This window comes from Diabrotica virgifera, chromosome 3, assembly GCF_917563875.1.
Source record: "Diabrotica virgifera virgifera chromosome 3, PGI_DIABVI_V3a".
NCBI classification, from domain to species: Eukaryota; Metazoa; Arthropoda; class Insecta; order Coleoptera; family Chrysomelidae; genus Diabrotica; species Diabrotica virgifera.
Window position 1 is genome coordinate 90,963,548 of NC_065445.1, and position 25,351 is coordinate 90,988,898.

The following is a 25,351-nucleotide window of genomic DNA, read 5'->3' on the forward strand; positions in this document are numbered from 1 at the left end:
TGTTTTATTTTTTGAATAAAAATGGCGCGTCGTATGAAAAATAGGAAGATAGATTTTTTGTCACAAATTGAACGAAGAATTCAAAATCGATTGTTAATTTAAAATATGTCAGTGGCGTACTATCTTTTTTCTTTAAAAAGTTCAGACCATTACCCCTATGCGCGCCAATGACAAATATACAATTCTTAATTGTATGTCAAAAATTGCACAACAACTACCTCTTAATACTCGCCAAATTTTATTACAATGTTGCCAGTAGTTTCGGCAAAATCGTAAAAAATGTGTAAAATTTTGTTTTCTTCAACGCCCTGTATTTTGAAAATGGATGGCATTACAAAAAATTTTTATTAAACAAACCCCAATTATTTTTCAGTTTTTTACCTATTCTAGTGACGGTGTTACCTTTTTTGGAAAATATGTATAAAATTGTATCAAAAAACGAAAAAAAAAACCGAAAAAATGCGGTTTTTTATTTTTAAAGGTGCGTTTCACCAATTTTAAAAATTTGAAAAAATTCAGGAATATTATGCAAAAATACACGTTATATATTTTTTTCGTGAAAACGAATGTCTTAGTTATTTTTTTATACTCCTTTAAAATTTTAAAATCGTTCTAAAATTTATATTTCCCGCCAAAAATTAAAAAAAAAATTTTCGGGCATAACTTTTTAAAACTTACAACTTTTTTATTTTAAAGTTTTTCGCTAGTTCTGGATGCGTCTGAGATAAAAAATAAAAACATAAAATCCCTAATTAGGCTCTAGGTGGGTCACATGACCACCTAGGGGGCTAAAATTTCAGAAAGTGAATTTTACTACATATGCTAAACGGTGACCTATATGGAATTCGAATCGAGTTGGGGGCACTTTTCATCATATTACCCGGCTAGGCCCTTTTAACAAATTTCGAATTCCAATTCCATGCTGAAAACTTTAAATTATACATGACAAAAAAGCGTGAGTTTTTTCAAAAATCGTGGAAAATATGGAGAATGAGCTAAGGCCCCGTTTCATGACAGGTGCTTAACGCGCGATTACAACTACATACATTTTACTTGAGACCGTCCACATGCCAACGCGCGTTTTAATGACCTAAAACGCGCGTTAGCATGTGAACGGTCTTCAGTAAAATGTATGTAGTTGTAATCGCGCGTTATCAAAACTCGCGTTAAGCGCCTGTCATGAAAACGGGGCCTTAGCTCATTCCCCATATCTTCCACGATTTTTGAAAAAACTCACACTCTTTCGTCGAAGCTAGGACAAATAATCCCCGGACAAATAATCCCCACAAATTATCCCCAGACAAATAATCCTCGGAAAAAAATCCCCACAAAAAATCCCGGACAAATAACCCCACAAATTTTTTTGGACAAAATATCCCCATAAAATACCCCGGACAAAAAATCCCCAATAAATATTTGGTGCCGAATAGTTCTCTATAAGTTTTCCCGAAATTTTACCAAATTTCGAATTTCAATTCCATGCTGAAAACTTAAAATTTTACATGACAAAGGAGTGAATATTTGGAGGATATGGAGGATATTTTGTCCAAAAAAAATTGTGGGGAATATTTGTCCGGGATTTTTTGTGGCGATTTTTTCTCCGGGGATTTTTTGTCCAGGGATAATTTGTGGGGTTTTTTTGTCCGGGATTATTTGTCCGGACCCCCTTTTGTCATGTAAAATTTGAAGTTTTCCTTGGAATTGAATTTTTAGAGAACTATTTTCTAGCAAATATTTCTTGGGGATTTTTTGTCCGGGATTTTTTGGGGATATTTTGTCCAAAAAAAATTTGTGGTGATTATTTGTCCGGGCTTTTTTGTTGGGATTTTTTGTCCAGGGATAATTTGTGGGGATTTTTTGTCCACGATTATTTGTCCGGGGATTATTTGTCCGGACCTCCACCAGTATGCTCTTATGTACCTTTCCCCCTCTTTAGGGATCATCAGGGAGGCTCTATGGTCTACTTTGAACATAAACAAAATGAGCTGTCTCCCAATGCCGAATTATACAAATAATTTGCTTACAGGCGCTGTAGCGACATCTACTTAAAACAGTTCTAAGTTTTTGGGTTCAGAGTAGACCATAGAGCCTCTCTGATGATCCCTAAAGAGGATGAAACGTACGTAAAAGGATGCTGGTTACCTCTGAAACGAACTGAAATTTTGTCTCTCATTTTCTTTTCCTTTGAAAGCTGTCTTTTATTTTCTATTAGTTTTACTCCTATCTGAGTGCAGGAAACCAAGATTCGTTGGAATTTTTGCCTAGATGAATAGAAAGTGGAAAGCAATTTTAGATTCCCCCTAGTCTTCTTTTAATCCATCCTTCGTTTGTTTTGCAAGTATTAGAAAGCACGAAAATGGGCTTTTTACCAGAACTTGGTTTCAGTAGAAGTCTTTAGTTGTTGGGATCTATATTCTTTAGTAGTTAGGAAACCAAATTAAATTCAATATCCACACAAGTAAACACATTTTGAATAACCCTTCAACTAAAAGAATTTATTAACCGCTTTTAAATATTGGTTAATCTATAATCTATACCAGGGGTCACCAATTATATTTCCTGAGGGTCCGTTTCGAAAACCTATGACACTTCCGGGGTCCGGAGTTAACACTACCTGTCTGGTTGTTCCAATTCGGTAAACAAATCAGAAGGGTGCAGTGCGAAATTTTTAGGCAGAAATTGTTTTTAACAGTTTCTTAATAAATCCAAAACATCACCTTTTTTGCTCCCGAAAATATGGTTTTAGCATTTTTGGGTCATCTTAAACAAAAAGGATTTTCTGTCATTTTTCTCAAAACTTGATAGATTTCAAGTTTTAAACGATTTATAATCTGAAAATGCGAAAATAAGCATTTTCGAAGCTTGAAAATCCATGTGTACATTATTATTTTTGCGTTTGTCAAGTGCCTAAATTGAAGTTTAAACATTTAATTTCAAGATTCTGATGAGTTATCGGGGGATTATTTCAATTTCGACCGTTTGTTTTTATTGGCGTATTTAATTAGCACATTGGCAATAATTAATTGAATAAATAAATAAACCATTAAGATAAAATATGTTAATAATAAATTATAAAATTTTAATAAATGTGAAGTTAAGCACTTTTCGCATCAGTACGTACAATATGTATAAATGCGACAGAGACGCACCATAAATTGCGATGTGCGGCGGTTTAAAAGTCGAGTGGACGCGCATAATTAACAATTAAAAACAACCGTCTATATTGAAGTAAGCCCCGATTACTCGTTAGAATCCTGAAATTGAATTTTTAAACTTCAATTTAGGCACTTGGCAAACCTGAAAACTAATAATTTACATGAGTTTTCATACCTTGAAAATGCGTAGGTATTTTCACATTTATCAGATTTTAAATCGCTTAAAACTCGAAAACTATTAACTTTTGAAAATAATGACAAGAGACCTTTTTTTTTAAATTCAATTTTTGGGGGTAAAAGGAAATTTTGAATTTGTATAAAAATATTGTTTTGCCGGGCATCCCGGGCCCCTTCTGATTTGTTTAAGGGGACATTTTTGAACAGGAATCCACAACAATAACGGAATCAGAAAATTTGTCATTCGGACGCGGCCTCACAACATGGGGTAATATGGAAAGGAAACCTAATAATATCCGATTGTTTTTGGCAACTGTAGAGTTGACTACTTTCCTGGTACAATAAATAAAATATAAATTCCTTGTGTATTGTTTTGATGTTATTATCAGTAACATAGAAGTATTGTAAATAGTAAATAGTTATTGAGAATATTTTAAAAGTTAGGAATTTATAGTTTGGATATTAATAACGTCTTTCTCAAGTTTTTAGACATCTTCACTTTTGTACATAGTTATTAACTTTCGTGAAATCCATTTATTAAAACAGAAATTTAAAATAAATAATCCTACTTAGTACGAAATGGTAAATAATATGTTCTCTTTTCTACATTAGTTTCAATGAAAGCTGTTTGTTGCAAACTCATTAAATCTGAAAAGTATTTTAATTACATGCACACCTTAAAAGTACCCCCACTTAACATATAGTAGAGAGGAAATGAATATAAAAAAACGCACATGACAATTTTATATTACAGTTTACTTAAATTCAAACTTAATGATTATAATAAATATAACAATAAAAGGAAAACTCTTTCCAAAATTAAATTATCAGTGAGAAGAATGACATTTTTTATTATGTACAACGTGTCTGAAGTTTGGAGTGAGTTTGGTGCAACTGATTCGCATTGGGGAGTTGCGATATTCATCTGTTAGCTGAGATCTGTACCGATTTTTAATAAAGTTCATTTTGGATAAAGCGGCTTCGCACACATAAGTTGAGTCAAAGACATAATATACAATTTCATGGCCAAACATTTTCAAAATTGCCAAACGCTATATTCTGAATTTAATGACGGTCCGCACAAAAGTAGCTCACGGTCCGGATGCGGACCGCGGTCCGCTAATTAGTGACCCCTGATCTATACTATCACATAAGTTTTTAATTATTATGTAACCCCTTATAATTAATATATAATAATTATTATTATTTAATTGTGTATATAACCCCTTGAACCCTGCATGACTAATTTGTAATAAGTACGTAAATATTTTTTAAATACCTTTTAAATAAAAAAAGATTAGATATAACATGGTACCTACTTAAAAAGGCTTATTTATTGGAATAAGATAAATCTGGTAAATAATTTAATTTATATTATATATTAGTACATGGATTATTGTGATAACGATTAACGATTAATATTAATAAACAATTTTAAAGTTTTAGACACTTAATAACACTTGAAACTAAAAAAATAATTTATTGCTTGCATGAGTAAAGAGATTATTTTTGTTAAGCACAATGTCACAGATAAATATTTTTTTTATTACCATTTTAAATATTGTTTCCGTAATATCTAAAAATAGATAATTAAATCGATTGGTATTTGACGATTTTCAAATGTTTTTTACGTATTTATGCATGTACACGATTTCAAGCTTTTGTCCCCAGAAAATCTACAAAAATTATCAAATACATTAATTTACAGTCCTATACAGTGCTTTTCAGATAAAACTATCCACCTTGAATAACTTTTAAACCGATGATTTTTAGAAAAAGCGCAAAAACACGTCAAATAACATTTGAAGGGGGATATATTATGCCATATTTAAGTTTGTCGAGAAAGGCATCCTCTCACCCCCCGAATCATCACTTAATTTTTTTTTAAATTAAGTACTTCCACTTTTTTTTGTATTGTCCTCTTTGTACTGATTTCAAAAATGTATAGGTAACACAACATGATGCTTAAAGTGATTAGTTTATGAGAAAAATAAATACAAAGGCAAGAAAAATGGATTGAACAAAAAATTATTTTTTTGACAATTTTATTACAAAATTTAGAATGAACAAGTCACCAGATTTCACTACCAAAAATTTTACCAATAATTATTCAAAATTTTAACAAGTCTTTTTGGATAATTATTGTTAAAATTTATGGGAATCAAAAAATGTTCATTCTAAAAGTTTGTAATAAAATTGATCTGATTGGACTAGAATATTGTTCGGCTGTGTTTTCGTTTTGCAACAAAATTGAAAATGGTTATTCATTTTTGTAATAAAATTGTTAAAAAAATTTTTTTTCAATCCAGTTTTTTTGACTTTGTATTTGATTTTCTCATAAACTAATCACTTTAAACATCATGTGCTATACATTTTTGAAATCAGTACAAAAAGAAGAATCCAAATATCAAATAAAAAAAAGATGGGAATAATTAAAAAAAATAATAAGGGATGATATGGGGGGTGAGAGGGTGCCTTTCCCGGCAAGCTTAAATAGGTGTCTTCCAGGTGGTTTTGCGTTTTTTTTTTCTAAAAATCAGTAGTTCAAAAGTTATTTAGGGTGGATAGTTTTATCTGAAAAGCGCTGTATACATACATATATATTATATGTCTCGCTAAATAATGAGACCATTAGACAAGTAGAGAACTTCAAGTATCTAGGATCAACAATGAATGGACAAGGAAGTATAGAACCAGAAATAACTAGCAGGATAATAAGTGCAAAAAAATTCTACTAGTATGCATTAAATATAAAAAACGAAGAAATACGTGAAATAAGGTGCGGTATCGGAATGAACTCAGAAATACTTGAAACAAAATAGTTCGGTCATATATGGCGAGAATGAGTGAAGGTAGATCTATAAATATGATAGGGAAAGCTGCATCAGATAAAAAACGACGAAAAGGCAGACCAGCAAGAACATGGAACGCAAATATTGGGAGGGCTTTTGCAAAAAGAAATATTGAGTGGAGAAAGACAGAGAGACTAGTTACTGAGCGAAAGAAATGGAGACCTCTGATTACTCCACTTACCTCCACACCGTAAGAGCTTCGAAAACATCCAACAAAATTTTCTAAATATCTGAATTTCAAACTTTGAAAAATATATGGTCGATTTGTTAGGAGATAGATAAAGAGTAAGTAGATAAAAGAGGCTGTTAAAAGAACGAAATAAACCTTGACAAAGGATTTATAGGGACGGTACAAAACAAAGAATGCAAAGAACTGTGTTTTGTCTGTTATATAATATAAAGAGTATAAAATTATTAAAAACAGTAATTATAAAAAAATATGAAAAAAAATTTAAGAAACGCTTTTCTTTAGTTACGAGTGACTAAAATTAAAAATATCATTAAAAAAATCAACTAAAAAGTAAAAAATTAAAAAAATTCAAACTCGAAGGATTATTCGAAAAAAACTGTTAGACAGATTAAATGTACAAAAATCTTACACATTCGTTAAAAAATTGAAAAAATCATAACACATTCGTTAAAGAAAAGCGTGAGGAGAAAACCGTTTATTCGCTGAAGACACGCCCCACTCTTTTCTTTAACGAATGTGTTATGATTTTTTAATTTTTTTTTACGAATGTGGGAGATTTTTGTATATTTAATCTGTCTAACAGTTTTTTTCGAATATTTGTTTGTAATCTGTCTAACAGTTTGATTTTTTTCTTTTTTTCTTTTTAGTTGATTTTTTTATAATATTAAGTTAGTCACTCATAACTAAAGAAAAGCGTTTCTTAAAAAAATTTTCCATATTTTTTTATTTTTTAATTTTTAGTCTTACACTTATTAAAATATATCGTCATGCTTATTACAATATATGTATAAAACATATTGTTATATTTCTATTTGATATGAAAATTAAATTTTGATAATTATAAACAAAATTCAATTTAATATAAAATATTTTCAATTTTCTCAACCACGGGCATATAAATTTAGAACAACCTGTATACAACAAATTGTTATATTTAATTTTAAGAAGTGAATTAGAAGAAGCTTACGAAACTCGGGACAATGCGCCGAGAATAAACAAAGTGAATGGCGCGTACCATTATCGTTGTTCGCGGAAGGTTCGATCATTAGCCTATGCTAAATAAGACTCAGTTGAAGTAGATAATAGGTCATTAAATTTTGTAAATAGTAGAAAGTAATTTTAGAATGGGAATTAACTATTTTTTTTTTGAAATCCATTAAGCATATTTAGAAAGATTAAAAATTGGTTTTGAGGAATACTGCGAATGAGAGTTGGTGGTGGAAGGTTGATTTGTGAATCTGGAAGGGATATTTAGAAAGTAGGGGAATGAATGACAAATATAGAGCAGAATGTTTTGAGCGGTCGAGAAGGGAAGTCCAGTAGTAGACGGTAGTGTACGGAGAGTGAGAAAGCCGGTGTAGTTCCGTGAGTGTGGAGTATCTATCGTGGAACGAGAGATAGGCCAGGTTGAGAGTAAAGAACCTCCTTGAGCCAAAAGTGTCCCGGTAGCTGATTGCAGTTTCGAAAAAGGTAAAATACAGCATCACGACAGAAGCAGGAACGAGAGCTATACGAGCTAATTTTCAAAGGAGAACATTACTGAAAGCCAGGACGAGGTTTTGATCGCAGCCAAGGATAGCAGGAAACGGGTCTTGTGCGAAGACATTCTCAGTTCACCAGAAAAAGGTCAGTCTCATTTGTTTGGACATGAATGTATGGGTTTTTCGTATTAAATACCACATTAAAAATTGAAGAACATAATCAATAATATCAGAAAAGCTTCATCAAACTAAAATAGAATTGTTGCTAATAAATCCTAATAGTTAAATGTTAATAAAAACTTTCAATTGGAAACCAAAAGGAAATAAGATTCCCATTTGTAAATGTTATGTTTAAGAATAATAAGATCTAGCAAATATTAAGCAGTGATTGCCATTTAAATAAAATAAACAATATTTTGATTATAATTGTAACCCATATGTGTGTATTATTTTACTCTTTTCTTTCCTATCCCGATTAGGAACCATTGAGAAATATTTAGAAGCCACGAGAGTAAGTAATTAATTTTATAATTCGCCCTGAGATTGAAAACATATTGATATGTGATCTGGTAAATTAATTAGATTATTATTAATGCATTGATTAAATTAAATGACATATAAGAATATTATCTCATATCAATAATCAAGATCACATCAATATATACATTAAAAGTAGTCGGAATCGACAAAAAAATTGAAATTTTATTGTTTATTGATGAAGCATAACGTAAAAAATTAACGTAAAAAGTGAAATTATGTATAGTTCATATAATTAACTACAATCTGTAAAAGTTTCAATCTTCTTCATTTTAAAAAACAAGAGAATTTAAGCATTTTCCATTAAAATCGTTTTTTTTTTATTTAAACAATTAATAAACATAATTTTTTCTATTGACTATTCGTGTATTGTTCCCGCGAATATATATGTCTGCAAATTTTCATTCATTTGCATTGAAGAAAAGGCAGTCAAATTAACGTCTAAAGATTTGACACAAACGATTGAACTAAAGAAAAGCGTTTAAAAACAATAACCTACCAGATAAATGTTAACAGCGTGACTATCACATACAACGAAATCTCCATCTTGCAGTGTAGGTACTGTATGCAAAGGGTTGATTTTCAAGAATTCAGGTGTGAGGTGTTCATCTTTTGCCATATTCAGAGGAACCAACTCAACATTCAAACCCAGAGCTTTGATCAATAAAAGAGTGGATCTGACGGCAGGGCAGACTTCTGCGATGTACAATTTGGGGGCCATTTTCTTGATTTTGTTAAAACTGTTACAGTGCAACTGATCAAGCTTGATGAAAGTGAATTGGTTCGAACACCACGAAATCACTACAGCAACTGCATATTTTTGCAGAAGCGATCAAAAGGTTATATAGATAAGATATCTTTAGTTTACGAAAAATATTGGGTGTCGATTTGTTTCGAATATTGACGGGACGGGTCAATTTCTATGGAGAGATTGGTTGTCGTGATAGACCGGGCTGTATCGTCACCCCGCTAATTATTCCGATTCGATTTTTTTGCACAAACTTACCCAAAAAGAGATCCTTATAACATATCCACAGGGTGCCGGGCGGTGCCGCGGTCGAAAAATTGTTTAAACAGTTTTTTTTAAACAAATTCACAAAAATAATTTTTTCATTTCGAACAAATTTTTTTAGGTTATCATTATGAGCATTATAATAACTAGTCATTTTTCTCTAAAATTCATTGTCGAGTTATATGCGATTAAAAATTTGAAAAATGCGATAATGTCCATTTTCAAGGCTTAATAACTCTACTAAAAATTATTATTATCAAATTCAAAAAGTGACCAAATCAACCTTTCAAATTCCTTCTTCAATGCCCTGAAGAGATTTTTGTCATTATTTTATTACAAAGCTGTTATTTTTAATTATTAACAATTAGCGCTATATAGTCCAACTGTGTCGTCACCCCCGTTAGCGAAAGTATGTCGATTAGATTTTTTTGCACAAACTTACTCAAAAAGAGGTAAAAAATCACAGGAGACCTTTTTTGCTCAGAATAACCCAAGTTATCTAAAAAAAATTGTTCGCAATGAAAAAATTATTTTTGTGAATTTATTTAATAAATAGTTATTTATGAAACAGTTCGTGAAGTATGCTTTTTGCAAAAGCACGCGATTTTTAGAGCACGAGCGACAACGGAGCGAGTGCTATACATCGCGTAAGTTCGCAAAAGTACTTCACGCACAGTTTCATACAATATTTTATCTACTATAAACAAATAAAAAAAACTAACTCTTCGCCACTGGAATTCATTTCTATTCTATATTTTTTAGAACTTTGATATTTAAAAATCCTAACTAATTTCAAACCACAAAACTGTCAAAAATTTTGTTGTAAGTCATTGCTCATATTGCCATCACCATGACAACGCGAAAGTTAAGGATATTTGATTATATGAAAGTGTGCCAAAAAACCCATTGAAAGTGTGCGAAAAAGTAAATCCCATTTAAAATACATTGTTACTTCACACACACTTTAAACCCTTCACGCACTGCTATCTTTAATAACAGATTTCACAAACTAAAAACTTCTACATAATATGACATAGAGTAGATAAAATTATTTAAACAATTTTTCGACCACGGTACCGCCCGGCACCCTGTGGATATGTTATAAGGACCTCTTTTCGAGTAAGTTTGTGCAAAAAAATCTAATCGAAATAGTTTCGCTAACGGGGGCGACGATACAGTTGGACTATAGTGCTAATTGTTAATAATTAAAAATAGCAGCTTTGTAATAAAATAATGACAAAAATCTCTTCACTACCTTGAAGAAGGGGTTTGAAACTGGATTTGGTCACTTTTTGAATTTCATAACAATTTTTAATCGAGTTATTAAGCCTTGAAAATGTCTATTCTTGCATTTTTCAAATTTTTAATCGCATGTAACTCGACAACAATCAATTTCAGAGAAAAATAACAAGAGAACTTTTTTGCTCAGAATGACCCAAATTATCTAAAAAAAATTGTTCGAAATGAAAAAATTATTTTTGTGAATTAAAAAAAAATTGTTTAAACAATTTTTCGACCACGGCACCGCCCGGTACCCTGTGGATATGTTATAAGGACCTCTTTTTGAGTAAGTTTGTGCAAAAAAATCGAATCGGATTAATTTCGCTAGCGGGAGCGACGATACAGCCCGGTCTATGAGGTATGGAGCATTATACTTTATTTTTCTGCTGACAAAAGTTTACTATATCATTGTCAATAATGCTAAGCTAACAAATGATGATATATAAGTACTTTTTAATTATTATTTCTGGAAAGTCATTAATTTCTAATCAAGTTTGAAATTGTTATTTTATTATAAACCCATGACATTTTCTGTGTGATATTTCTAATATTCAACTATTTCTCATGCAAAAATAGTTTTAAATTGTTCGAAACATGTTTATGAAGTATTCTTCTGAAACTCATTCCTTGTAGATTATTGTGTGTAAAAATCACGGTGGAAATAAACCAAAATTGCAGAATATATCTTGGGTTTTGTGCAAAAATTCACAAGTCAAAATTTGTCTCTTTTGAGATCTTTATATTTTTTCACTAAGTTTATTTCCATTCAACAATTTTAATGTTGTTCTGAAGCTATTTCCTTGTGGCATTTTTATAATCAACTATTTTTAATGGGAATAAGCCACAATTTTACCAAAAAAATGATTTTATTAACGTTTCGAAGCCCAAATCGGGTTTCGTTGTCAAAATACAAAATACTACTAAAATAAACAAAAATGTTGTTGCTAAGTAAAAAAATTCTTCTAATAATTTATTTAATCTGACTCATTTATATTGGCAATTCAGACGTATATTATACATTTTAAAGTTTTATTTAATATAAATACCGCATAAACATTAATTACCTACTTTCTGACAGACCACTACTACAAATAAATTATTTATAGGTAAACAAAAGAGATGAGCATTAGATTTTAAATATGTCGAAATGTTATAAATTTTTTTTGTGTTATGTTACGCACTGCATTTTAATATTGTTCTGGTGTATGGTCAGGCGTTGATTTTAAGAAGTGTTGCTGGCTAAATGGGCGCGGTCCCCAAGGGCCATAAAAGAAGAAAAAAAATTGTTCTGAAGCTATTTCCTGTGGCATCTTATGCAATTTACTATTTTATTTGGGAAATAAGCCACAATTTAAGTTTGAAATTAAATTTATTTATATTAAAATAAATTTAATTTCAAACTTAAATTGTGGTTTTTTCCCAAATAAAATAGTAAATTTAATGTATTTTATCAGATCGTACCCCAAAATGGATAATTTACGTTTTATGGTAAGTGTTAAACTTAAAGTGTTTTGCAAATACTATGACAATGTTAGCTATATATACTTACAGTGCTTTTCAGATAAAACTATTCACTTTTAATAACTTTTGAACCACTGATTTTTGGAAAAAAAAACGCAAAAACATGTCAAATAATACTTGAAGGGGAGACATTATGCCATACTTAACCTTGCCAAGAAAGGTACCCTCTCACCCCCCGCAATATCCCTTATTTTTTTTTACTTCCAACTTTTTTTATTTTATATTTTGATTCTCCTCTTTGTACTGATTTCAAAAATGTATAACACTTGATGCTTAAAGTGATTAGTTTATGAGAAAAATAAATACAAAAGCAAGAAGACTGGATTGAACAAAATTATTTTTTTAACAATTTTATTACATACAAACATTTAGAATGAAAATTTTTGGTAGTGAAATGTTGATTCTAAATGTTATAAAATTGTGAAAAAAATAGTTTTTATTCAATCCAGTTTTCTTGCTTTTGTATTTTTTATTTTTCTCATAAACTAATCACTTTAAGCATCAAGTGAAATACATTTTTGAAATCAGTACAAAGAGTAGAATCCAAATATCAAATAAAAAAAGGAAGATGTAATTTTAAAAAAATTAAGGGATGATACTGGGGTGAGAGGGTGCCTTTCCCGGCAAGATTAAGTATGGCATAATGTCTCCTCCTTCAAGTATTATTTGGCGTGTTTTTGCATTTTTTTATAAAAATCAGTAGTTCAAAAGTATTTAAGGTGGATAATTTTATATGAAGAGCACTGTATATTGTATATATTTAAGATTAATTATTTATATGGGAAATAAGCCACAATTAAAATGAAAAAAATAATTTTATTAACGTTTCGACGCCCAAATCGGGTGCCGTTGTCAAAATACAAAATATTTGGGCGTCGAAACGTTAATAAAATTATTTTTTTCATTTTAATTGTGGCTTATTTCCCATATAAATAATTAATCATAAAAATGCCACAAGGAAATAGCTTCAGAACAACGTATATATTTAAATTCTTAATAAATTATAAACCTAAAAAATTATACGCTAGAGTTGAGATATAAAAAGAGTAAAGAGATAAAAGGGGCTGTTAAAAGAACGAAATAGACAATAACAAAGAATTATTGTTAGGACGGTACAAAGTTAAAGGATGCCAAGGATAAATTTTGTCCGTTCGATAATATAGAGCGTATAAAATTAATGTTGTTCTGAAGCTATTTTCTTGTGGTATCTTATACAATTTATTATTTTATTTGGGAATAAGCCACACTATTCGTTTATAATTAAATTTATTTGGTGTTTCGATTTTCACTTCGGCAATCGTTATCAAAATACAAAACATTAATAAATTAAACAAATTTTGTTTTGTTGCTTGGTAAAAAATTCTTCTAATAATTTAATTTTATCTGACTCGTTCATATTTAGTCCAGGGCACATCTGTTTTGAGATGGACGTTGAGAGGCGACTCAATTCTTTTTGCAGAAATTGCTTGAAAATAACTCAAATAATAATATTTGAGTTATCCTCCCACTCAAAATGGTCCGGAACATTGTTTAAATAATCAAAATGTCAAAATATGAAGGAAAATTCGATTTTTTTATTGGTTTTTTGATTATAACTTTAAAACTATTCATTTTTGAGAAAACTTGTACTGACATAAAAGTTGCGTAATTAAATTTCCTACAATACAGAATTGGTATAAAATTTAAAAAATAGTCACCCTTGTTGCAAAATAGCAATAATTGCGAAAAAAAACATACAAAAACAAGTATTCGCATTTTACGTTTTTCAACCATTTATGCTACACTTAGGACCTTCATACTTTACCCAGAAAAACTTTATGATATAGTAAAACAACACTGTAAATTTCATTAAGATCGGTTTAATAGATTTTGCAAAATAAATTTTGCAATCCAGCTTTCGCAAAAAAATTCATTTTTTTTAAATGTTGCAGGACTGAAAATGAAGCAGATAGCAGGTTGAATTTTTTTTTGTTTATAGAAGTGTACTGTACCTTTCATTTGCAATTTGCAAAATTAATATCGATTAATTACCACGGCGTCGGAAATTTTTTAAATAAACATTAATTTTTGGTGCTACGCGCAGGACAGCGGTGTTCGATTCACACATGTTGATTTCCACCAAAATTTCTTCCAATCTTTATCTAATATATTATTTTCTTACTCTATATTTTGTTGTATTTTAATATTTTAATTCCACAAAAATCAAATTAATTTTATTATTATTTGTGAAATATTGTTTAAACAATTGCATATGTTTAAAATAATAAACTTTTATTCTCTAAGTTAAAATATATGAACAAAAAAAGTTTTTGCTAAAAAAAGTGTTATTTCAAAAGATAGAGTATGTGTTTTTATTTTGCAATAAACAAATTTATTTATTTATATCGAAATGTAATAAAAATTAAAATCTATCAATCATTATCAAAGGTCATTGGAATGCCCAATCAGAGCAAACTATCCGCTGTCCTGCGCGTAGCACCAATAATTAATGTTTATTTAAAAAAAATTCCTGACGCCGTGGTAGTTAATCGATTTTAATTTTGCAAATTGCAAATGAAAGGGACAGTACACTTCTATACGCAAAAAAAATTTCGACTTGGTATCTGCTTTATTTTCTGTCCTGTAACATTTTGAATTCTAAAAAGAATCTACGACTTGGTCTGGAATAAGCTGGTGTCTGATCGGCCTATGGAGGAGCGGTACGGAAAGGGATAAGGGCTTGCGGCTCGGTGACACTCCTCCATATATCCCTACCGGAAGGGCGTTGAGGCCTAAAAACGGTGTATACATATATTACAGTTGGAAAAATGAAAGAATACCCATGAACGAACATATAAAACACGCTGTATTTTCCTGTCACCGTGTCACAAAGAAAATTGTCCAGTGCAAGTACATGTAACAATAATTATTACATGTACTTGCGCTGGCCAATTTTTTGTGTGACACGGTGACAGGGAAATACAGCCTGTTTTATATGTTCGTTCATGGGTATTCTTTCATTTTTCCTACTGTATATATATATAACATTTTGAAAAATGATTTTTTTTTGCGAAAGCTGGATTGCAAAAATTTATTTTGCAAAATCTATTAAACCGATCTTAATGAAATTTACGGTACTGTTTTACTGTATCATAAAGTTTTTCTGGGTGAAATATGAAGGTCCTATGTGTAGCATAAATGGTTGAAAAACGTAAAATGGACATACTTGTTTTTGTATGGTTTTTTCGCAATTATTGCTATTTTGCAACAAGGGTTTTGCAACAACTATTTTTTAAATTTTTAACCAATTCTATATTGTAGGAAATTTAAATACGCAACTTTTATGTCAGTACAACTTTTCTCGGAAATGAATACTTTAAAGTTATAATCAAAAAACGAAGAAAAAAATGGAATTTTTCCTTCATTTTTTGACATTTTGATTATTTAAACAATGTTCCGGACCTTTTTGAGAGGGAGGATAACTCAAATATTATTATTTGAGTTATTTTCAAGCAATCTCTGCAAAAAAATTTGAGCCACCTCTCAACGTCCAAATGTACTAATATTTTTACAGATCTAATTTACAACTCAGACATATTATATTAGACACTTTAAAGTAGATAACTTCCCTAACTTCTAAGTAGATAAAGTAGATAAATAATATTCCCAATATTTGGGAGTTGCGTTCTTGGAACGACTTTATTGGAAGATTGTTCATTCGATTACTTACATGAAATCAACTTTCAACTTAATAATGTACGTCAGAAAAAAATCATAGCATGTGATTTGTGTTTAAAAAGACCACATGCAATGATGACTTAAAAATTCTCGCGTTAGTGATTCCATATTATATAAAATATAAAATTATTAACAGTAATTAAAACAATAACCTACCAGATAAATATTAATAGCGTGACTATCCCATACAACGAAATCTCCGTCCTGCAGTGTAGGCACTGTATGCAAAGGGTTTAGTTTCAAGTAATCAGGTGTGAGGTGTTCTCCCGTAGCCAAATTCACAGGAACCAACTCAACATCCAAACCAAGAGCCTTGATCGTTAAAAGAGTGGATCTGACGGCAGGGCTGACCTCTGAGCAGTACAATTTGGGGGCCATTTTCTCGATTTTGTTAAAACTGGAGAATACGACTGATCAAGGTTGATGAAAGTAAAGTGGTTTGAACGCCACGAAATCACTACAACAACTGAATATTTGTTGAAGCGATCAACCGGTTATATAGATAAGGTATCTTTATAATTTACGGGGAATATTGGGTGTTGGTTTGTTTCGAATATTGACGGGAAGCGGATTGTGGGGAATTTCGGTTTGGGAAATTTCTATGGAGAAATGTTTGGTTTTGGTGACATATGGAGCATTATACTTTATTTTCCGCTGACAAAATTTTAAAATCATTGTCAATAATGCTAAGGTAAAAAATGATGATTTATACCTATATTTTATTTAAAATTTAAGAGGGAAATCCCTGTAGTTGACTGTATACTGTGTATACCATATATTATATACCATAGTTATAAGTAGTTATAACAACTTATACTTCGTTTGAAAATTATTGATAGCACAATTTTTACGAGGCAGGTCATTTGTATTGTATGCTGCATTGTATTCGAAGTTTATGACTACGAGTACAATGAAACATACAATACATTTTATTCTAAATCTACAATCAAGATGCAGTAGAAATAAACAAACCAAGATACGTTAAATGCTACTAAATACTCCCGAATCATAATTTACAATGTATAAACTTTGGAAATCGTGATTTGGGATTTACAATATACCTATACATTGTAAATTATGATTCGGGAGTGCTCCTATAGTAAGTAGCATTTAACGTGTCTTGGTTTGTTTATTTCTACTGCATCTTGATTGTAAATTTAGTGTAGGTACTTATGCTAAAGTATCTCCCAAAAATTTTCGTGTACATCTAGCCGTTGCGCGTCGAGAGTAGTACACCTTTCTACATGGTTTTATAGAGATGTTCATTCAGACCCAGCTTTTTTATGTTTTCTATCAGGTTCTTCGGAATGACTTCCAGTAATAGAGACTATAATAGGTATTGTCTGGGTACTTTGCATTCTCCATTGACTTCGGATTTGAATTTCCAGACCTCTGTACTTGGCGATTTTTTCAATGTATTTAATAGGTGGACTATTGTTGTTAGATATCGCCACATCAATTAGTGTTGTTTGTCTCGTTAATTTTTATTGACTAATATGAGATCTGGTCTATTATGTGTCACTAGTCTGTGAGCACAGTGCGGCCCCAGTATTGCTTGTAGTTGTCATTCTCAAGCATACTCTCCCGAACGTATTGATAGTACGGGAGATGGTTAGTTTGGAGAAGTCCCAGTGTAATGGCAATCTCTTGATTAAGGATCTTTCCTACTGAGTCATGCCGCTCCTTAATGGCGAGTAGTGAGCCTTCTGTTTCAGGGAACATCTTTCCTGATGTCAACCAATAGTTCGACGCTATATTGTCGATGAAGTCGTAGCTGACCTCGTTGGGATGTCTCCCGTGCAGAGGTTTATCCATCTAGGTGTACATTTTTTTGTCTTTAGAAAGGTGGTAGAAGAAGCATCGAAAGAAGACGAATTTCATGGCTGAAGAACCTGAGGGAATGGTTTGGATGCAGCTCAAAACAACTATTTAGAGCTACTGCCTCAAAAATTAAAATAGCTATGATGATTGCCAACCTCCGTAGCGGAGATGGCACCTGAAGAAGAAGAAGAAGATAAAGGTGGTTTACGCGCATTTCTGGTTCCCTCAATTTAATCGGTGTTGTGTCATCTACTGCGCAAATCGCGCGATGTAGAGTAAATGTCTCCACCTGTATCTGAAAATACGTGCTTAAATTAGAAATATGTAGTTTATCTAATTGCTCACCTATATCCATAAGTCCCCTTCCTTATAAATACCGCGATAATGTCTTTCGTTCTACTGTACCAAGAGGATAATGTTTTTGTGCTTTTGTAAGATGTTCGTACTTTTAGCTAAACATTTTCTATATCCATTTTTCTCCATTTAACAATACCGAATGAATAACTAAACGCGGAACATCCGTAGTTGTTTAGTACTTTAAAAAAATTTTTATTGTTAAGGTGTGAACGAAGCAGTTATTTTACTCTTCATATAAACTCCGTAGTTATCTTAGTTTTCATTTGCTTATGGTCCATTTTCCGCGCTTGCTTTAGTCCTAGATATTTATACATATCGTTTTCACCCATTGCCTCGATGTTCTGGCCATTTTGCATACCGAATCCTCCGGGCTGTACCTTTCCTCTGTCTGACTATATTCAAAACACGGCACTTGTCTAGACCAAATTGCATACTAATATCATGACAGAAGGTTTCTACGGTTTTTAGCATTTGATTTAGGTGGTCTCGAGTATAAGCCGAGTGGTGTATTATTTGTATGTATTATATTATTTTATATTTATTAATTTATTAATTTATGTAATAATTTATAGAATAAAGTAGAATTGGTGAGTTGGAACATAACCTAATTATGTAAATAGCTCGTTTGTTTTATCTGATAGGTACACTAGAATCTAAGGATGTTGTATAGAACAAAAATATTATTAGTTTGTCTCTATATTATGTTACAACTGCACAACACCTGTTTATATAATTAAAATATAACAAAAATTTTAAATGACTCGTGATTTAATACTAAACCATTGAATGAAACTTGATTGCCAATTTTAGCTGAATCATTCACACCAGAAACAGCTAGTTTCTTACACAATCACTGTTACAAATTATAACTTCTACTCTACGTTTACTCTCGTGACATTGAGAGTGATTTAAATTGTAATTATTTAAATATCTGTTGTTCCCGCCTTTGTCTCTTTCGTAATGCTTATTTAATTTTAGACATCATTACTGCAGTCTTGAATTTTCTTGTTTTTTGTTTATAACATGGACCATGATCATTATAATAATATATGGTTTGTGGCATAATATTATTATGCCACCTGCACATAATATTATTGTGCACCACATAATATTATTATGCCAAACCGTGACCCTGAGTTTAAATACTGTTCAATATAGTCTCAATTTTGCCGCCTTGTTTTGCTTTCAATAATTAATGCATCGCTCCAACAATTTTCCTTCCTGTCGCAATTCATCTCCCAAATGCTTACTTTCTTCCCCTTCATTTGTTTGACTGACCCCTAGATACACATACTCTTGCACCTTGGTGAAAAACACTCTTAACCCTTTCATTACTGCGGGGTCGCGGGGACATATATGTCCCAGCGGATTTAAAAAAATCGGCTTGCATCTATTTGTCCCCAAAGCACATGTTATTTGAACGCATCCGTATTTTTAGACATTCCTTATTAATTCCTGAGTAGTATGCCACAATGCCACCTACATATCACGTCTTTAACCTAAAAATTAATGTTAACTAAACACTTGCATCAACAATTAGTAAATAATCCAATTTTAGTAAAGAAAAAGTGGCTGTTCTGTTTTTTTAACAGATTATTTATAATTTAGGTGCTGATTAACACAGGTTAGTGATATATGTATATTGTTTATTTTTGATATTGTTTTTGCCGATTTTACCATAATTTTTAAACGGGACTCTAGTGTTCCAGTAGTCTTTTATACCGGGTCGTATTTATCCCATTCGTATTGTTTGGTTGCAGACTTACTATGGCACGTAGACGGTTTCTAACGCAAACAGAGCTTCAAGAAGAGATTGAAAACCTCTCAAATATTTCAGAAAATGAATCCGAGGAAGAATCTTATACTGTCTCAGAGTCTGACAATGTACCTAGTGACGATTCTGCCTCAGACACTCCTGACCATGTGGATGTAAACATCAATGCTTCCGACTAGGGATGGCGGTTTTTGACAAAACACCGGTTTTCGGTTATACCGGTTTTTTTGCTTACGGTTTAACCTGGCGGTTATAACCGGCCAAAAATAACCGGTTTTTCCAAAAACCGGTTTTCGGTTTTTTTTAATCCAATAGGTTACAATGTTACATTTACAATGCACTTTAGTTTGCGATACTCCACTCGACTCGATACTCGATATAAATGTGATCAAAATTAGTACTGTCGAAAGAATATCAATATCAATATAAATAAAACACAATTTTTAATAAAACCATTTTATTCTATTAACTAATATATTTATTTATTATTATTATATATTTATTGATTATTATTAAATATAATATAGCGTAAGATTAATATATACATATTGCAATAATATACAATTTAACCCAACCATTTCAACTTATAAAAAATTTCCCAGACTGTTTTAAATGGGATTTAAAAAAAAATAATATCTACATAAATATTTTACTTAAAAATAAATTGAATAAAGCAATTTACCTTTTATTTTTACTACCATCAAAAAAAATATCATCTATATCTTTTAACACGTTTGTATATTTGTAAATAATAGGTACATTTTAACTCATTTAATACGTCCTGTATGGGTGTATCGTTTTGAAAACGTAGGGAAATCCTTGGAGATTCGTATTCGTAATCGGTAATTCAATAATCATAGTCAGAACATTATTTTTGTAATCAGAAAAAGTCATTCACCCACTTTAAATGTCAAGAGTCAAGTGTGAAAAATAGATGATGCTTGCGTCTAGTTCGACCAGATCACTTATTATGTAAATATTATGATTACAAATACCTTTTCAACGAAATATTATAATAAAACTTGATTGTTTCTGGCTGATGTGAGTTTGCACTTTCAGTTTGCTTCTGTATTTATAAAATAAAATTTGAATTATGGTTTTTATTGGAATAATTACTTGATAATAATAATTATGATTGGAATCCAAAATAATACCTAACCTAATCGTAATCACCGTAAAAACCTAATAACCGGTTTTTACTTTAAAAAGGAAAAACCGGTTATAACCGGGACAAAAAACAACCGGTAAAACCGATTATTGCGAAGTAAAAAAACCGGTTTTAGGTTTAAACGGGTATGTTTTTCCCATCCCTACTTCCGACGAAGAAAATTCGGATGACGCGGAAATATCTGAAGATGAGTTGGAAAGAAATAAATTCACTGCACAATGGAATATACCGAACACAAACTTTTGCCCAAAAAAAGAAATTCCTACCCAGAGAAATGGGATAACATTACTAAATATTGATAGAGGTTCTCGTCCTGTTGATATTTTTTTAAAATTATTTTCGCGCAGTTTATTTATGCACATTGCTTGCTGTACAAATCAAAGAATATAGCCCAATAAATGACCGTTTTGTAGTGTAATTTTGAGGGGCAATTCCGAATTGCATGAAAATTTGGATTTAGTTTCTAGTTAACCTCCAGTTCAAAGTTGAATTTGTGCCGTTGGTTGCTTTTACTTGGGGGGTGACAATCACCCCTTCTCGGGGGTGAAAAAACATACGTTCAAGATAAGACCGGAAATGGATAAACTGACTGATTATAAGCAACTTTCGTTCTATAAAGTTTTTTACGTTAGTCAATACTTTTCGAGTTATTCGCGATTGAAAATGTTGATTTTTCGACAAAAAAACTACGTTTTCAGACCGTTTTTCGCAAATAAATCAAAAAGTAAATATTTTATCAAAAAAAATATTCTTAGCAAAAGTGTAGCTTATAACAAAACGAAAAAATGGTCTATCAGTAAAATCTATAAAAGGAGTAAAAGCAAAGTTGTAGCTCATGAAAAATATGTTGTTATTCGTCTAATTCCAAATCTAATAATTCAACATTAAATCAACGAAAAATTAAGCACTTTTCGGGAAAAGCTTATTAATATTTTTAAAGTATATAAAAAAAGGTTTATATTGGTTTCTTCACAAAAGTTTCTAGCAACAAAAATAAACGAGTTACACTGAAAAAAAAGTTGGCTCCTTTTTTTGGTAAAAAATCGTAAAAACCTCCCTCTATTTAGCACCCTAAATAAAATTAATCGTTACCGCTTTACCATTTATTTTAACTGTATGTGTATTGTTTATAAGATCTGTAAGTTTGATTGGTTTGAAGTGCTTATTTTTGAAAAAAATTGATTTTATAGTAAAAAAATGATCTAAAAATTTTTGAAAAATTTCCTCTTTTCAAAATAACTTAAAAAGTATTAGTGACAAGAAAATTCTTAAAGAGTAAAAAAATGTAGGTTTTGCTATCATAAATATGCTAGTTTCATTTTGTTTTTCCATAAGACAAAAATTTGTTAAGATAAGGCTGTTCAAAATTTGCATAAACTCGTGATTATTGACCCGTTCAAGCTTTTTCAACTATAACCCTTTCAAAAATAAGCACTTTAAACCGGTGAGAATAACAGATCATATAAAAATAGATAAGTAAGTAAATTGTTTGTAAAGCCGTAGCGATTAATTTCATTTGGGGAGCTAAACACGGGGAGATTTTCATGATTTTTTTACCAAAAAAAAAGGGGGGCCAACTTTATTTTGAGCGTAACTCGCTTATTCTTAATGCGAGAAACTTTTATGAACCATTAAAATACAGCCTTTTATAAACACTTTAAAGTTTGAATGGGTTTTTCCCGGAAAGTGCTTAATTTTTCGGTAATTTCACCTTGAAATATTCGATTTGGAATTAGACGAATAAGAACGTATTTTTCATAAGCTACAACTTTGTTTTTACTCGATTCATAGACTTTACTGATACACCATTTTTTTCGGTTTTTTATAGGCTACACTTTTGCTAAGGATATTTTTTTCGATCAAATATTTATTTTTTGAGTTATTTGCGAAAAACCGTCTCAAAGCGTAGTTTTTTTGTCGAAAAATAAACATTTTCAATCGCAAATAACTCGAAAAGTATTAACTTACGTAAAAAACCCTATAGAACAAAAGTTGCTTAAAATCAGTAAATTTATCCATTTCCGGTGCTATCTTGAACGTATATTTTTTCACCCCCGAGAAGGGGTGACTGTCACCCCCCAAGTAAAAGCAACCAACGGCACAATTTCATCTTTGAAGTAGAGGGTATGTAGAACCTAAATCCAAATTTTCATGCAATTCGGAGTTGCCCCTGAAAATTACACGGTATCGCCGTATTTTCCGTTCATTTACTGGGCTAATAGCAGCACTTCCAAAAAAGAGAAATATAAAATTAAACACGAAAAAAACAGATATGTACGAAATGATGACAGTGATTGGTTGTACTATGGTTATGTGTTACAATAAAGTACCGTGTATCTCACACTACTGGTCACAAAACGAATCACTTTCGAATTCCCTCATAAAAAAAGGTATTTTAAGAGATCGCTGTTTATTCCTGCTATCTAAGTCCTACTATAATAATCCTGAAAGAAATGGTAATACGTCAAAAACATACTAGATCGATGAAGTGGTTTCTTGTTTGAAACACACTTTTGTAAAGGCGAGGACTGAGAGGTCCTATTTCCCATCAGTCCATCGACGAGTCAATGACTAAGTACAAAGGAAGATATGCCCTAAAGCAGTATCTTCCTATGAAGCCAGTAAAAAGAGGTATAAGAGGCCAAAAATGTGGCAACGAAGTGATTCTTTCACAGGATATATATACGATTTCAATATTTACTCGGGAAAAGAATCAACACCAACTACTGGAACTCTAGGAGAACGAGTTGTTAAACCTCTAGCCAACACCATAAGGTCAGCAGATGTGTGTCTATGCTTTGACAGATTTTTCACTTCGTTCAACCTACTGAACACCCTAAATTTTCCATGTTTGGGAACCTATATGGCTAATCGGGTAAACGTAGCCAAATTTGATAATAACAAAATGTTAAGGGGTGATATGGAGTTTTTAGTTTCATCCGAAGGAATTTTGGCGACTAAATGGAAAGACACGACGGAAGTGTTGCTGATGTCCAATTGTCACAATACAACTGTTGGATTTATCAACAGAAAGTTAAAAACTGGAGAAAAAGCTAAGTTCACTTGTCCATAAGCATTTATCTTTTACAATAATTTTATGGGAGGAGTAGATCTCGCCGATCAAAAGGTTAGCACATAATATGTATGGACCGAAAATCTGCGAAATTCTGGAGAAAAGTTTTTTATAAATTAGTTATGTACCCTATTGTAAATTCTTGGGTTATTTACAAGGATTTGCATAAAAGAAATGAACAACAAGATAGTACAAAATTTTCACTTTTGAATTTTCTGGTGCCACTAGCAGAACAGCTAATTGAATTAGGAAGATCGAACTCAAATAATGTAAAAAGACGAATAAGTGGCCGTTCTGGAAGAATATCTAAATGACAGAAACATATGATCAATGTTAGAGACCATTTGTAACAACAAATACCTACTAGAAGAAGGTGCTTTAATTGTTTTTTACCACATCATTCATAAGAAGTAATGTTTTTTACCACATCATTTATAAGAAGTAATGTTTTTTTGTGTAATGTAATTTTTTTATTTTGAATATAAGTTTGTTTCTTTACTGATAGGACTTATTTATCCCACCATTCAACACTAATGGGACATATATGTCCCATGTCCCTTTTAAGGATACAAGGATACGCAACAATGTAAAAAAAATCAATCGCTTTGTTTGGTCTCCAGGTGTCAACGAATATCATTAAAATCATTTTAAACAGTTTTATTTAGCTACAATGAAATCATTAATGAAAGGGCCTGTATTTTGAATATGAAGAATTTGAAATTGGTCATTAAAATAATTATTATTATTATCTAGAAGCTGTAGAATATGTTTTCTATTATTGAAAACCCTTTTATGTTCTTCTATACTATCTATACCTACGTTTGTTAAATATTCTACTAACAGTTTGACCTATGTAAGTTTTTGTGCAGTCACCATTTATGTAAATTTGTATACCCCACTGTGTAAGAGGTCGAGTAAAGTAATGGTCGAATCCATCAGTTGTTACAATTAGATAAATGCTACTAATTACGTCACGAGGATATGCACATCATATACCACGTATTCATTTCAGCTTCTTTTTGTTTCAGATTGTTTTGAGTTGCACGATAAAGAAGGATTTCGAGTACAATAAGGTGATGCCAACTTTTCACCACTGGAAGACCGGCGACAAAAAATACGGTTTGACGTTTCAAGCTGCTGCTGACGCACGCGCCTTTGACAAGGGAGTGAAGACTGCTATTCAGGATCTGCTGGACGGTAAGAGGATTTCTTTAATTTTCCTCTTCAATAGATTA

At 31.3% G+C, this 25,351-nt stretch overlaps 2 protein-coding genes across 4 annotated transcripts in view; one reads left to right on the forward strand and one right to left on the reverse strand.

Annotated features, from left to right (window-relative positions):
• LOC126881919 (glutathione S-transferase 1-like) overlaps window positions 1–16,399 on the reverse strand; it is a 44,075-nt gene extending 27,676 nt beyond the window's left edge. The window contains exon 1 of one of the 2 annotated variants that reach the window (XM_050646653.1): window positions 16,080–16,399. In XM_050646653.1, the coding sequence (XP_050502610.1) occupies window positions 16,080–16,301 (222 nt within the window). In that variant the 5' untranslated portion in view covers window positions 16,302–16,399. Of the gene's footprint in view, window positions 1–8,891; window positions 9,266–16,079 lie in introns of those variants that run through there. The other variant, XM_050646654.1, reaches the window with a different exon arrangement.
• The window catches only part of LOC126881912 (sprouty-related, EVH1 domain-containing protein 2), a 285,065-nt gene that overhangs the window by 200,066 nt on the left and 59,648 nt on the right, over window positions 1–25,351 (forward strand). For both annotated transcript variants that reach the window (XM_050646642.1, XM_050646641.1), the window contains exon 3: window positions 25,145–25,313. In XM_050646642.1, coding sequence (XP_050502599.1) covers window positions 25,145–25,313 — 169 coding nt within the window. The remainder of the gene's footprint in view (window positions 1–25,144; window positions 25,314–25,351) is intronic.